Below are 16,627 nucleotides of genomic sequence, written 5' to 3'. Positions count from 1 at the left end.
AGAATGAGTCTAATTTTTGGACCAGGCTCAGCCTTAACTCATGAGTTTGAATACTGAGCTGTAAACAAAACCTTTCTTTTGCCACTTACAGTGTCTCACGGCGAATTTTTGGGGGGCTGACTTGATTAATCCTTAGTCTCTAAATTGTGACCAGTTGAGAATCTGGGGCTGTGTTTCAGTCAAAGCAGTATGTGGATTGACATAAAAACAGAACTTTTTTTTCGCCTTCAATTAAAATTTTGTCAGATAACATCAAGAACATGAAGTCCCAAATTTGAAAAATAAGTCAGTTTTATTTTTCTAGGAGGAAACTTCTAAATGTTGAAAACAAATGTATTATCTTGCTTGGTTAAAATAAGAAGTGAAAAACATCAAGGCAGAACATTGTGTTTTATGCATTCCAATTGCTGATCCTCTTTTAGAGATTAAAAATAAATAGGCCTATCAAGAAGAAGGCTGGGTTTAAGAAATTTAGTCCATGTACACCTAAAATTAATATGATGATATATACTGCTCACAAAAACTAGGGGATATTTTATGCTTCATATTTATTTTTGAAATATCCCCTAATTTTTGTGAGCAGTATATTATGTCAATTATATTTCAATATGGCCAAAAAAAAGAAAGTACCAAACTTAGCTCAGAATAGCCAAAGTAACCACCTACCAAAGATATATTTATACCCAGTTTACAGTTTTACATCATTAACAAGCTATATAACATTAGCTTGTCCAGACTTTTGAATGAAAGGTGTGTGTGTGTGTGTGTGCATGTTTTAAGGAAAATAATCTTTTAATGCGGTTTACCATAAGAAAATACTGATGGCTATAATTTTCCGGCAAATATTAAAAAGGCATTTTTCTAGGGCAGGCTCTTCCTGTCTGTGTTGTTCTCTAGGGGAGCAAGGATGGTGAGGAGATGATCACCCCACTGAGCCAGACGGAGAGCAATTAATGCCTTAATGGAGGCGTAATTAGCCCTAGAGGTCTCTGCTGTTGTAACCCTTCAGAACAGGAATGACAGATGAGAACCTCCATACTTAACTCTTTCTAGTTTCTGCGTTGGGCACTGAAGAACACACACCTCTAGCTCTGGAATGCTCAGCGCTCTCACTTACCAGAATGTGTTCTGAGATGACCCGTGAGTGCATCTCTTCTTTGGCATGCGTAGTTGCAGAGGTGACACTTAAAAGGTTTTTCCCCTGTGTGCAGTTTAATGTGGCGGAGGAGGTTACCTTTCTGAGTAAAAGATGCTCCACACTGATTACACTGGAATGGGCGTTCACCTTTAAAAAGGACAAAAAGGAGATTTCTAATCACTGGGAAGTGGTGAAGCCTATGCACAGATTAGATGTTTATGGCAATAGCTCATCTTTTAGACAGTTCTGTTCTTATTGGGATCAGTTGGGAGCGGTATTTCAAGGCAAACATAGACTTCCTTCTGGAAACTTCCCTCTAGAAGAGAAAAAGCACTCACTTTGCAAGGCTAGTTTAGCTATCATCTTGTCTTAAATCGGGGGCGGGGGTGGGGGGAGGATAAACCAAAGGAAAAAAACACAAGAGCAGCTCAAGAAGAGCTTTCTAGATATAAAATTTTACATTACTTAGCATTCCTTTTAAAAATAATTTCAATCTGAAAAAAGAGCCAGAGACTTCAGTCCTAATAAGCTATTGAAGGCCAGAAATGCTTCTTTTAAAAGTATCCATAACAGATGGAATCTATTGGGCTCAGTGGGACTGTTATATTTGCATGCATTGCTATAGATTGTTTATTGTCTGAAGATAAATTTTTAAAAACTGGTAATAAAAACAATATCCTTTCATCTACCAAAATTGAACCCAATATAATGAGATCTGCTTTTTATAAAATTTATACAAAAATATAAGAAAGATGCTTAAGAAGCATATCATACACTTTAACTCTTATTAACTGAAGAAGAAAAACATCTGGCTAACTTAGAACACTACTCTCAACACTCCATTTTTTAAAAAAATACATAGCATTTGCATTGTTTGCCAAATGCACAGTGAAGCAGGAATAAAAACTACTGGGTAAATGGAAATGCAGAGAAGGAGAGATACATCAGAATGATAGCAAAAATCAATGAAAGTAATCAAAAGTTGTCCCACATTCCACCATTCATTTCTCCCAGAGCTGCATGAGGACAGTGTTCAGAAGAATAGATGAAGCAGACTATTTACCAGTATGGCTTCGCTTATGAACCATTAAGACATTGAAGCTAATGCAGGATAATCCACACACATCGCAGTTCATCTTGCCGCTGGTCGGCCTGCTACTATCATATGAGACAACATGTCTCTCCAACTTAATATTTTCATATTCATTATAATCTCTTGAATAGCTGTATGGAATTTCAGGCTCTTCTGCATTTTCCATGGACTCTGGCTTCAAAACATTCTCATCTCTTTCACTGTATTCATCTTTCACTTTCATTGATTCATCTACAGGAAGGAAAATGCAAGAAATGAATGATTGTACTGATCTATTAGAGCAGTGCAAAGAACAGATCCACAATTGACGGTTCAATACCAAACAAGGTTAACACAACATTGTACATATACAAAACAAGAAGACACCATTAAGATGATCACTCATCACTGGAATCCAGAGCCATAATCAGGGGGAAACACACATGCACACATGCACACACGCACACCTGCTTAGAGACAAAGAGAGCAATTTAGGCCATCCAGAAAATCAGAGATAATAGATTTTAGCTATGACTTCTCAGAACAACTATGAAAAAAACATTTTAAGCAACTCTTCTTCAGTACTGGGGGGAGAAGGAAGGTTTTCAGATCAAGTACCTTTTTTTGGTGGCTTCAATTAAAAGGCAAGGTGTTATGCTCTTTGGTTTCAAGAAGAAAATACTATTTTAATTCTTCCAATGCATCCAATTTAAGCCACTAACATTGAGAGTGGAATAGTTACTATGGTTTTTCTGATTTTAAGCCATGCTTTGTCGCTTCCCCTTCCATGTAGATGAACTGCTAAAATGAGTCTTACTATCTCTCTTGGAACTGATAAAGAGACACAGCATTGAAAGCAGAGGAAGCTGGCTGAACTAGTGAAATACTGTTGAGAAAGATAAAAGGAGAAGTAATCCTCTAACATAATCTTGTAAGGAGTCACTGTCCATGGCGCAGGTAAATGGAGCTCAAGCTAAGCAAGGGGAAAAGCACCTGTACCCAAGTTAGAGAGATTCAAGATCCCAGAATTGCAGGACCAGATAGGGCGGAGGGTCCGGTCCCAGTGAGTGGGATGGCTGACCAGGTGCTGTCTTAAAGAGAGTCGCAACACTCTTCAACTGAAGAACTTCAGAAACGAAGAAGGCAAATATATGTACTGACACTAACCAAACCTAAATATTTGCCTGATGTGATGATGATAAACATTTGTAAGGGATTTTTTCATATATAAAACATGCTACATAAATGCTTACTTTTCCAAACTTTCATTCTTAGAAATTAAAAGTTCTTCTTCTCCACGAGGAATCATAAAGCAAAGCAATGGAATTTTAGGGCTGGAAGGGAATTTAGAGAACATCTAATCCAAACCTCTTGTTTTTCAGATAAGGAAATCTGGGAATAGGGATGTTTTTGCTGAATTGTTTAAGGTTACACAGCCAGCTAATAACAGATAGGGTTAGAATGCTGAAGTTGGATTTGGCCTCACACACTAGACACATAAAGTCTAAGTGTGACTTATAAGTAAGTGGCTTATTATCCTCCCATCAATGGTGTAGAGATGTTAAAAACCAAAACACCCTGAAGAAAAGATATTTTAAAAAAAAAACGACATCCCTTCAAAAACACCAGCGAGTGACGCTCCTGTCGCCACATAGGAGGAAGTACAACTGCAGCTGTGCCTGGCTTTCTACCTTCAACCAAGTTTCAATTTTCACTTCTATCAAGGTTACCTTTCATCTATATTAACTGTGTTTGCTTAATAGAGCAAGACAGGACCTAACCCCCGACAGAGGAGCCATTGCTGCGGCACTGTTCCCCAGCTTCTCACCACGGTTCACGGTTCACAACCTCTCTCACTCGCTGACGAGAAGAAATAAATGTTGGGCTGCAGGATGAGCCCAGCATGCTTCAGATTTGCTTCAGATTCTCTGCATCTCGGTGATATATGAATTGATAGCCACTTCCTAGATGGAAAGAGGTTCATCCTTTTCTCTCTCTGGACAGGTCTTGCCTGCTTTCCGATGGAATTTGTTTGCTTAAGTGTTTTTTAGGGTTTTTTTTGAAGCCTTTTTAGAGAAGGATGCACCTGAGGCACGTACTCTCCTCCCTTCCTCCATCACTCCAGCTGCGGGTGATATCCCACCAAAGCTTGAGTGCTCTTCAGTTTGCATGTAGGCGTTTAAAAGAACCTCAACGGAAAACTTGAGCTACTGAAAACCAAAAACAGCAGATAGAGAAGGGCCAGCAGAGAAGAATCCTTTTAATTTTGGTTACAAAATGTTAATGTGAACAGACTCAGGTCATTCTGGGGTCAGTGACAATTAAAAACGAGTAAGATCAGTGTGTTGGGTCTTTCTGAAAGCATAGAACATTAGCTGCTCCTTCCCTCAGGATTTTGGCGTTAATGAACGTGACTTAGATCCCACTACTACACCAGCTTGGCTCCAGATAAAATCTAGGTGCTTGTTCTCTAGGACTTAGCTGTAGAACAGGGAAGACAGTATTGGAGACCAAGGGCCCAAAGGGAAAACACAAGGTTCACATTGAGGAGCATTAGGAAGTTTCTTGGACTCACTGGACAAAAAGTGTTCCTGGTGTAGGTGTTAGTTTGCCTTTAGGTCTTACCAGTTTTAGATCACAGATCTGGATGTCTTCTCTGTGTGGTTAGAGGGGATGAGTGATGCGCTATGGTTTATCATATGATGGTAAACAGTTAAATATTAGAATACATTAGTATCCAAGATACAAATGGGGTTCCTGAGAGATTACTAGGTTTAGCACCCAGCCTCCAAATATAGTTCACCAAAACTACCAGGAAAGACTTCAGTCTGCTCTAGGGAAGAGATTCATTCTATCCCTTGGGAGGTAGATTTATTGGAACAGAGAAAAAAAGGGGCATTCTATTTAATATCTTAAAATTTTTAGTAAAGATGTCTAAAATCAAACTTGTCACCTTTGAACCCAAACCTGCTTCTTATATATGACTTCTTTATATTCACAAATGGCAATTTCCTTCTTCCTGTCTCCAAGGCTTTTTTTTTTTTTTTTTTTTTTTTTTTTGACAGAGACAGAGAGAGAATCAGAGAAAGAGGGACAGACAGGGAGAGACAGACAGGAAGGGAGAGAGATGAGAAGCATCAAATCTTTGTTGCGGCACCTTCGTTGTTCACTGACTGCTTTCTCATATGTGCCTTGACTGGGGGCTACAACAGCGCGAGTGACCCCTTGCTCAAGCCAGCGACCCTGCACTCAAGCTGGTGAGCCTGTGCTCAAGCTAGATGAGCGCGTGCTCAAACCAGCGACCTCGAGGTTTTGAATCTGGGTCCTCACGTCCCAGTCCGCCACTCTATCCATGAGCCACTGCCTGGTCAGGCCCATCTCCAAGTGTTGAAACGAGGATTCTTTCCCTTTCAATCTTCACAGGAAGTCAGTCTCCAGGACCTTTAGGCTCTATGTCTTCAGGCTCTCTAGATGCCAACTCCTCTTTTCTATTTTTTCTATTCTTTTCTATTTTTTCATTCTCTTTGCAATTTAGTTCAGTTTCTCATTTCATCATATCTACACTCACCCTCTCTCAACATTCCTTTCTACATAGACTTACTACAAAAGTAATCTATGCTTATTGCCCCTACTACCTCAACACTGATGTAAAATTCCCTGTAATCTGGCTTTGGCCTGTATGAGTCACTGAATCTGCTCCCCTGAAAATCAACAATCTCCTGATTCCTAAATTCGGTGGCCTTTCATGTGCTATTCTCCCCAACTTCTCTGTAGTGCTTAACACTATACATTACCATTCCTTTTCTCCTATACTACGTCTTCAATGAAACTACCTTCTTTCCTTACCTTTCTGATTGCTTCTTTGCAGCACCTTTTCTTCCCTCTGCCTCCTACATACTGTCCTTAACTCATGTTTTTCTTTCTTTTTCATCCTCTGCCCTATGACAATTTCATCTACTCTTACGGCTTCAACTAGCATTTTATACAAATGATCTCCAAGTATAGATCTCCAGGTGTAATCTCTCCCCCTTCTTCAGACCTCTATTCCCAAAGGCCTCCTTGGTGTCTTCGTTACTCAGGCTAGAATCTTTTTTTTTTTCTTCAGGCTAGAATCTTTACAGTCATCTTTTCCTCCTCTTGTTTGTGCCCCACATTTAATCACCTGTTGGTCCTGTTTTTGTACTCTCTCTCCAGCTTGCTTCTTCACCCCAGTATTGTGCATACCCATTATCTTATATCTCACGGCCTGACTACCCTCCGTACGATCTATCGTGGGGGCCTCCACACTGTTCTCCCTATCCCCTTTCTCTCTCCTTTCTGGCTCTTATATATTACCACCACAGTGTTCTTCCTCATAGCTCTGGTATATCACAGCCCTGTCAAAATTCTTCAATATTCGACATTGCCAACAAAATAAAATCCAAACTCAGAAACAAAGACTTTAAAGGGCCTTTCAATATCTGGCCCCAACTTGTCTTTGTAATATTGATTTTTCTTACTCAGATATCTTTTTATTTTTTATTTTTTACAGAGACAGAGAGAGAGTCAGAGAGAGGGATAGACAGGGACAGACAGACAGGAATGGAGAGATGAGAAGCATCAATTATTAGTTTTTTTCGTTGTGACACCTTAGTTCAGGGGTCGGAACCTATGGCTTGTGAGCCAGATGTGGCTCTTTTGATGGCTGCATCTGGCTCGCAGACAAATCTTTAATAAAAAATAATAATAACGTTAAAAATATAAAACATTGTCATGTATTACAATCCATTCATTTCCTACCGCTCATGTTCATGGCTGCGGGTGGCTGGAGCCAATCACAGCTGTCCTCCAGGACAACACCAAATTTTTATTGGATAATGCATAATGTACACGGGTCGTTGTATGGCTCTCACGGATTACATTTTAAAATATGTGGTGTTCATGGCTCTCTCAGCCAAAAAGTTTCCCAAACCCTGCTAGTTGTTCATTGATTGTTTTCTCCTATGTATTGATACCTTGACCGCGGGCCTTCAGCAGACCAAGTAACCCCTTGCTGGAGCCAAGGGCCTTGGGTCCAAGCTGGTGAGCTTTGCTCAAACCAGATGAGCCCTTGCTCAAGCTGGTGACCTTGGGGTCTTGAACCTGGGTCCTCTGCATCCCAGTCCGACGCTCCATTCACTGCGCCACCGCCTGGTCAGGCCTCAGATATCTTTAACCAAACTAAACTTCTAAGTATTTTGGACATTATTCTTTCCACTGCCTAAAAGGTCTTCCCCCCAACATTGCCACAAATATAAATCCTGTACATCTTTTAAGGCCAAACTAATATGCTATTTCCTCCCCATGAGGCCTCCCCACCCTGGTTTTTCCAGCTGCAAAATAATTTATTCCTTCACTCTCTGAGTTACTGATAAACTGGGTGCCTCCTCTCCCATATGGACATGGAAACTATCTTGAGGTCAAAATCTACACAGGGTTTTTTGTTTTGTTTTGTTTTGTTTTAACTTAGTATTCCCTAATAACACTGCTTAACCTATATATGTGAGGTTGTGTTGTAGTTGTTGTTGCTGTTTTAGCAAGAGAGAGACAGACAGATAGACAGGGACAAACAGGAGGGGAAAGAGTTGGAGAACCTTAGTTGTTCACTGGTTGTTTTCTCACATGTACCTTGACCAGGGGGTTCCAGCTAAGCCAACCACCCCTTACTCAAACCAGAGACCCGGGGCTCAAGCCAGCAACCTTGGACTTCAAGCCAGCAATCCTATGGCTCAAGCCAGCAACCATGGGGTCATGTCTATGATGCCATGCTCAAGCTGGTGAGTCTGTGCTCAAGTTGGTGAGCCCGCGTCCAAGCCAGATGAGCCCACACTCAAGCCAGTGACCTTGGGGTTTCAAACCTGGGTCCTCAGCATCCCAGGCCAATGCTCTATCCACTGTACACCTCAGGCAGGTTGTATAGTTTTAAATTGGAAATTTGGTGGTGATGAGGGGTTCACCATAGATCTTCTAATTGGGAATTTTCATTAAAAACATGCATGCTCTCTCTAGGCAAATTTTATGCACAATGGAGTTTGAGAACCATTGCCCTAAAGTTTGACACAATGTTCTGCATAAGTACATAGAGAATAAACAGTACACGAATATACCACTGCATTAGCCTCCTAACTGGCCCACAGCGTATGTGACCTCTATTTATGCTATATCCTATTGCCAGATTAACCAGTTTTGTTGCACTAAAACCCTTGTGCAGAAACTTGCAATAATTTCCTTTTGCTTATAGAATAAGGTCCACACTCTTTAGTGAGACATTCAAAGGCCTGTTCAGAACCTGCCCGACCCTACCTGATTATCTCATTTCTCATTAGTCTCCTTGAATCCTCCTTTTCCTCAGACTAGAACTTTGTTACTCAAAGTGAGGTACTTGGGTTAGCAGTTGCAGCATCTCCTGGGAGCTTGTTAGAAATGCAGAATCTCAGGGCCCTCTCCAGACCCACCAGATATGAACCAGCATTTTATCAAGAACCTCAAGGACTCCTATGCACATTAAAGTTTGAGAAGCACAGTCACAATATGACTAATCGCAGTTTTCCAAGCCTCTTCTCCAGTCTTTCCCGCAGATCAACATTCTATTTGAACTTCAAGATGCTGTTGAAATGCCCTTTCTTCCATGCAGTCTTCCTTGATACCCTAAACTAGAAAGAGTTTTGTTTCTGTGCTTTCTCACATATCTACCTCATTCTACTTTCTATTTAGCATGATGTCATGAACCTCTACAGATTCACCTTATATAGTTGATGTGTTCATAAATTGTTACATGTAAAACCAATAATATTGTTTCACTAATTTACATTATACAGTACATTGAGAAATGTTTATCTTCATTTAAAAAAAGATTTTTAAATTTTTATTTATTTTAGAGAGGGGAGAGAGAGAAGGGGGAGGAGCAGGAAGCGTCAACTCGCATATGTGCCTTGACCAGGCAAGCCCAGGGTTTTGAACTGGCGACCTCTGCGTTTCAAGTCGACGCTTTATCCACTGTGCGACCACAAGTCAGGCTTTATCCTTGTTTTTCATTGATTTTCAGTTGTCAGTGACTGGCAACACCTAACCACAGAAAATATTTAAAATCTGGCAAGTCCTTTGTAACGGGAATACACCTTTCATAACATAAACAATCTCCCACTTTAGTTTTATAAATTCCAGTCTCTTGTAATATGTATCAGGTTTCTTAGACACGTGGCTAAAATTGCCACTTAAAAGGCTATCAAGAATCTTCATAGGCTCTAGCAATGTTTTATTTCTTAAGCCAGGTGGTGGGTCCATGGATTCTTATTTTGTCATTATTTAAACTATATATGTAATTATATTTGCCCTTTTATATGTATGATGCATACCATAATAAAAAATGTTAAAGGCTTCTTGCATAAATTTTTTATAATGGAACTTGTGGAGAACAGGACATACCAAACCACAAATTGCTGATAAAGGTAATTGCTAAACATTCCCAGAGGGCGGGAAAAGATGCCTAAATTGAATTTCACCCATAGAAAATTAGATTAAACCGAACTTCTTTCTAAAGGAGCTCCTCTAGGGTACAATTGCTCCCATCGTTGTCTATGTTCAGGAGGCCTCTTAGGAAGATGACACACACTAACACACACACACACACACACACACACACACACACACCCCAGAGAGAATTTTGTAGGCTGAAGAGAACAAAGGCTTGGCTCACTGGGGCTGATGCACATGGTTTCATTTCCTGAGGTGATGGTTATCACATGAAAAGTTTGCACTCCAGAGTAGACATTTTTGGTTTCACCTGAGACATTGCAAAAACAATGGGTCTTGGAAAGGATCCAACACCTAAATCCTTCAGGGGCAATAGCAGTCTCAGCCAAATGTGCCTCAGTGTGTTTTTACAGGCACAGAAAATGCTCCATTGGAGAGAGGAACCTATCAGAGATGGCAAACAGGCAACTTGAGTGTCTCGGATAGCTAGCGTGTTGTTATTAGGAGTTTCCCAGTGTAAACAGGGGATTCTGAATTTCCACTCTGAACTATAAGATCTCAGGATCCAACTCAAAGGAGGACAAAGTTTGGAGTGACAGCCTCAAGTTTGCCAGAGATCGTGTGAGATGGGACAGAACAAGATAGAGGCTGTCAGACGGGGAAGACACAAAAGGGCGATGTTGTTTAACTGTTTTACAAGGATTGAGGGTCATAACCATGAAATCCTCAGCACATGCAAAAGTCAACTGGATAACAAAGAAGCTTAATCATCTTAATGTGACATTTTAATGATGCCACTGATTTGCTATGCCAATTCAGAGATAATGAGGCCCTAATGCTACAGATGTTCAGCCGGGCTCAAAGAAAGGAGGGTGGGCTTTTCTGGCATGCCATTTTCTAACTATCCAATTAAACAAATTGTGAAAGCATCTAAATAGTTTACCAGGTTTTGACAGCTGTTAATAGGATTTAGAAGCTCGAAGCACTAAAGAGCAAAATGGGAGATGTATGGATTGTAGGCATGTAGTCTACAGAGTTTGTGGCTATGACCCAGTACAGCGCAAATAGATGAACTAGAACAGTTTTCCTTATGAAATTAATGTCTGTACTCCCTTCCCACAATGGCCTCTTTGTATTATGAACAAGAACACTGAAATTATGGGTCATTTTCACTTTCTAATTTACATTTTTATGTGTAAAGGGAGGAGGGAGAAAAAAACCCAATGATATTTTGAGAACTAAAGAATAAGAACTTTTAGTATTTGCTAGCCAGTAAAATGATAAAGCTTCAATGAAAATGAAACTTTTGGTCATTGATTTATATGATCTATTATGCTTTCACTTTTTTCTTCTTTAAAATTTAAAATAACATCTAGTAATTTTTTAAAAGATTGTATTGATTTTAGAGAGGAAAGAGAGAGAGGGAAAAGTGGGGAGGAGCAGGAAGTATCAACTCCCGTGTGTGTCTTGACCAGGCAAGCCCAGAGTTTCGAACTGGCGACCTCAGCGTTTCAAGTCGGCTATCCACTGCACCATCAGGCAACATCTAATAATTTTTAAAACATCTATTTTAAAGTTAGGGGAAAACACTGTAAAAAGTGAATCAAACCAGTAAGAGATAAAATATTAATATCTTAACAACAGTGAAATAAGAGCAGTCTGATATTTGGTTTGGTTTAAGTTCTTATTAAAGCATAGATTTTTAAACTTGCCCTTAATGAATCTAAACTGGTAATTATTAAATCATGTCACTTCAAGAGAACTAGCATAAAAACATGAAGAAAGTTTCAGTTGCAAAGGAACCACCCTCAATTTTACTAGTAACATTAACCTTTGTCATATTATCTGACCATCAAATAGCTCCTTCATTGCCATAATAATAAAAATAATTTTGCTTAATAATTTCAATGCAATTCTTTGCTTTCCCATTAGAACAAGAGGAGATTTAGTACTTTTAACAACAGGAATACACTCCATCAGCTGCTCAGTTGGGCTGCGCTCTTCAGATATTAATGGACCAGGTAAATTCTTTTTTTGAGAGAGAGAGAGAGAGAGACAGAGACAAGAAGGGAGAGAGAGATGAGAAGCATCAACCCATGGTTATGGCACTTTAGTTGGTCATTGATTGCTTCTCACATGTACCTTGACTGGGGGGCTCAAGCCAAGCCAGTAACCTTTTGCTCAAGTCAGCGACCTTGGGATCATGTCTATGATCTTGCACTCAAACTGGTGACCCTGCAGTCAAACTGGTGAGCCTGTGCTCAAGCCTGTGATCTCGGGGTTTCACACTTAGGACCTCAGTGTCCCAGGCTGACACTCTATTCATTATGTTACTACCAGTCAGGCAGGACCAGGTGCAAAAAAAATTTTTTTTTAATTCAGTGAGAGGAGGGGAGGCAGAGACAGATGCCTGCATGTGCCCTGACTGGGATCCACCTGGCAAGCCCACTAAGGAGTGATAGTCTGCCCATCTGGGGTGTTGCTCTGTTGTTCAACAACCGAGCTCTTCTTAGTGCCTGAGGTGGAGGCCATGGAGCCATCCTCAGCACCTGGGGCCAACTCGCTCCAATCAAGCCATGGCTGCAGGAAGGGAGAAAAGAGAGAGAAAGAGGGGGGTTAGGAGGGGAGTGAGGAAGAGAGAGAGAGAGAGAGAGAGAGAGAGAGAGAGAGAAGTGAAAGGGGGAGGGGTGGAGAAGCAGATGTGTACTTCTCCTATGTGCCCTGACTGGGAATTGAACCCAAGACATCCACATGCTGGGGACGACACTCTACTACTGAGCCAAATGGCCAGGGCAGGTGGATTCTTTTTTTTTTTTTTTTTTTGTATTTTTCTGAAGCTGGAAACGGGGAGAGACAGTCAGACAGACTCCCGCATGCGCCCGACCGGTATCCACCCGGCACACCCACCAGGGGGCAACGCTCTGCCCACTAGGGGGCGATGCTCTGCCCTTCCGGGGCGTCGCTCTGTTGCAACCAGAGCCACTCTAGCACCTGGGGCAGAGGCCAAGGAGCCATCCCCAGCGCCCGGGCCATCTTTGCCCCAATGGAGCCTCGGCTGCGGGAGGGGAAGAGAGAGACAGAGAGGAAGGAGAGGGGGAGGGGTGGAGAAGCAGATGGGCGCTTCTCCTGTGTGCCCTGGCCAGGAATCGAACCCGGGACTTCTGCACGCCAGGCCGACGCTCTACCACTGAGCCAACCGGCCAGGGCCTGAATTCTTTATATTGAGTTGTGTGGACTGAAAAACATGATGTGTGAAAGTTCCTTCTAAACTATAAAGAAATACACAAATATAAAGTATTTTTTCATTTCTGTCCATTATAACTATAAACTTTTCCTATGTTATCCTAAAAAAATGACTGTTATCTATTGAAAATCAATGAATGAAAATACATTTAATGAGCTAAGGTTTTAGTTGTTGCCTGAACTAATAGAGGATAGACTAAAGTTAGACTAAAGTATGAATCTAGTGCACATTTCATTTATAAATCCAGATGGTAAACCTTTCTTTTCATTCACAATACCCTTGGATAAAATATTCACTCTTTCTTTGAACAGAATTCAGTTAAAAATTTTAAAGCATATCAAAATATAATTCTTAGAAAAATTCAAAAATTGTCATCCAAATAATATTAAGTTAGCTAAAGACATTCTGACTGTCAAAACACCAAACTCAGGATCGTGGGTAAGGGAAGGAATGAAAATGTCTTCTATATCCAGAGCATTAAGAAGTTCTTGGTATACATAGTATGTGTTGTGTTACTTGATAGTTAACATGTTTATTTCCCATATAGGGAAGAGGATCATCAAGGCACTGCCAGGTTTTTAAATTTTTATTTATTTTTTATTGATTGATTGATATGAGAGAGAGAGACAGGAAGGGGAAAAGAGAAGAAACCATCAATTTGTTATTTGTTGTTCCACTTATTTATGCATTTATTGATTGATTCTTGTATGTGCCCTGACTGGGGACTGAACCTGCAACCCTGGCATATAGGGACAATGCTCTAACCAACTGAGTTACCCAGCCAGGGTTGGAGGCCAGGTTTTAATGATATTCATGACCCCAGAACCTTTCAAAGGGCCCAGATACTATACGTATTGAATGAGTGAATGAATGAATGGATGAATGAATGAACGAACGAACAAACGAACTCTTTGGGCAACCTGAACCACTTTAATGATAATAAGAGCAGGCAGGCACAAAGTAATAAGTCAACTGGCATGCCACTCCCTAACTTGTCTATAACATTCTAGAGGTGTGCTGTAGCATGCAGAGTTTCTCCTCATGACACATCAGAGAAAGGCCAAGCCCCACAGTGACACCCAGTTGTCCTGTTGACTGCTCTGCCCGTAGTGGTCTGGTTTCTGCCTCTCCTACTCCCCCCCACGCCCCCATTCCTACTCCCCCATATGCCCCTGACCAGGCCTGCTTCCTGAACCCCTCCCCTGAGCTCTATTCACGCCTGGTTCTATTCCTTCCTCATCCATTTATTTCCTGGGTTTACTCCTCTTTCTCTGTCTTGGTTATGAATGATTTCCAGGGGCCTGTTTCCTGAACCTTTTGTTTTTTCATTCTACATATTCTCCTGATCCAACTTTTTTGTTGCTGATGACTTTCAAATTCGTATTTCCAGTTTAGTCTTTCCTGCTGAACCCAACTGATACTTCCAATTACTTCTTGGATTCCTTATGCTTGTTTCACACTCAATGAGCTGCAACCTCGCTCGTTATTTCTCTCCTTTTTGCTTCCTTTCTAAATCGGCTCCTCCTGTTCCCCATTCTCCCCTCTACACAGTGGCAGCTTGCTGTCGGGATAGTTCCACTTGCGCCCTTTCCCTTTAGCATTGTGCTTGGCAAACAGTTCAGCACTGCTTACTAAATGAGCAGAAGGAAGGAAGGAGTAAATAATTATTCTGTTCTTTACTTCAAGTACAAAATTAAGACTGGAGGTGTAAAAAAAAATTTGCACAGGTTGTAATTTTGCCTAAGGCTAGCATATTAGGCACAGTGGAAGAAAACAACAAATAGAATTTCTAACCTAGGGTATGCCAACCAATATATCCAAAGGGTATAGAAGATTTTTGAAAGAGAAGAAAATGAGTATAAGAATTAAAAGATTCTTGCCTGACCAGGCGGTGGTGCAGTGGATAGAGCATCGGACTGGGATGCGGAAGGACCCAGGTTCGAGACCCCGGGGTTGCCAGCTTGAGTACGGACTCATCTGGCTTGAGAAAAAAGCTCACCAGCTTGGACCCAAGGTCACTGGCTCGAGCGGGGTGTTACTCAGTCTGTTGAAGGCCCGCGGCCATGGCACATATGAGAAAGCAATCAATGAACAACTAAGGTGTCGCAACAAAAAACTGATGACTGATGCTTCTCATCTCTCTCCATTCCTGTCTGTCTGTCTCTATCTATCCTTCTATCTGACTCTCTCTCTGTCCCTGTAAAAAATTAAAAAAAAAAAGAATTAAAAGATTCTTGCTCTTTTTTAACATGAAATTAATTAAGGCTCTGGTCAGTTGGCTCAGTTGTAGAGCATCAGCCTGGTGTGTGGAAGTCCCAGGTTCGAGTCCCGGTCAGGGCACATAGGAGAAGCGACCATCTGCTTCTCCATCCCACTCCCTCTCCCTTCTTGCTCTCTACCTCTCTCTTCCCCTCCTGCATCCAAGGCTCCGTTGGAGCAAAGTTGGCCCAGGCGCTGAGGATGGCTCCATGGCCTCTGCCTCAGGCACTAAAGTAGCTTGTTTACTGAGCAATGGAGCAATGGCTCCAAATGGGCAGAGCCCCCTGATAGGGGACATGCTGGGTGGACCCTGGTTGGGCACATGCAGGAGTCTGTCTCTCTGCCTCCCTGCTTCTTACTTAGAAAAAAAAACATTAATTAAAACAAAACATGTACAGGAGACCTGTGGGCAGGCAGCTGAGACAAGAACTAAGAAACAACAACAACAAAGTGAAATAATGTTCCTTATGAAGTTTGCAAAGAGCTAGCTAGCACCTCCAAGGAGAAATGGGTTATTCTTTCTAAACCAGGAAAACAGACATTCATACTAACTATGACAGCCTGCCAGAAGACAACATTCTGTCAGAGAAGCTGCACTTTAAAAAGCAGCAGCAGTACATCCCATCAGCTGCTGTCTAGTGACAGAGGACATTAACAGTCGGTGTGCTTGGTCTGCAACCACACTCAGTACTGGGACAAATGTAAGATTCTTCAGTGGTCACACGGGAGGGAGCCAGTGGGTGCCTGAGGACTTCTACTATCATTTATAACAAGTCTTTTTGACTCAGAACATAGCTTAACATCTTTCCTAATAAAGTGTTTTTGGTTCTGGAAAAAAAAATCTAAAATATGTACAAAATAATATAAAATTTACCATCTGCTACATATTATTTGAACTTTTCTTCCTCTCTGCTTTCTCTACTTCTTTCTCTCTGGTTTTCAAATAATGGGATAAAGAACTAAGAAACATTAACAACACTCAGTACTGACTTGTCCTAGGTGAAATATTCGACATTAAAAACACACGGGGAGGCCCTGGCCGGTTAGCTCAGAGGTAGAGCGTCGGCCTGGCGTGCGGGGGACCCGGGTTCGATTCCCGGCCAGGGCACATAGGAGAAGCGCCCATTTGCTTCTCCACCCCACCCCTCCTTCCTCTCTGTCTCTCTCTTCCCCTCCCGCAGCCGAGGCTCCATTGGAGCAAAGATGGCCCGGGCGCTGGGGATGGCTCCTTGGCCTCTGCCCCAGGCGCTAGAGTGGCTCTGGTCGCGGCAGAGCGACACCCCAGAAGGGCAGAGCATAGCCCCCTGGTGGGCAGAGCGTCACCCCTGGTGGGCGTGCCGGGTGGATCCCGGTCGAGCGCATGCGGGAGTCTGTCTGACTGTCTCTGCCCGTTTCCAGCTTCAGAAAAATACAAAAAAAAAAA

At 41.7% G+C, this 16,627-nt stretch overlaps 1 protein-coding gene across 1 annotated transcript in view; it reads right to left on the bottom strand.

Annotated features, from left to right (window-relative positions):
* IKZF3 (IKAROS family zinc finger 3) overlaps positions 1–16,627 on the bottom strand; it is an 87,890-nt gene that overhangs the window by 25,640 nt on the left and 45,623 nt on the right. Inside the window, exons 4-5 of the mRNA XM_066263722.1 lie at positions 2,202–2,462; positions 1,118–1,285 (exon numbers count right to left, since the gene is read on the bottom strand). Of these exons, the coding sequence (XP_066119819.1) occupies positions 1,118–1,285; positions 2,202–2,462 (429 nt within the window). The remainder of the gene's footprint in view (positions 1–1,117; positions 1,286–2,201; positions 2,463–16,627) is intronic.

This window comes from Saccopteryx bilineata, chromosome 2 (genome assembly GCF_036850765.1).
Source record: "Saccopteryx bilineata isolate mSacBil1 chromosome 2, mSacBil1_pri_phased_curated, whole genome shotgun sequence".
Lineage (NCBI taxonomy): Eukaryota > Metazoa > Chordata > Mammalia > Chiroptera > Emballonuridae > Saccopteryx > Saccopteryx bilineata.
The sequence above is the reverse complement of the archived record's forward strand: the minus strand, read 5'-3'. Positions and strand labels throughout refer to the sequence as shown.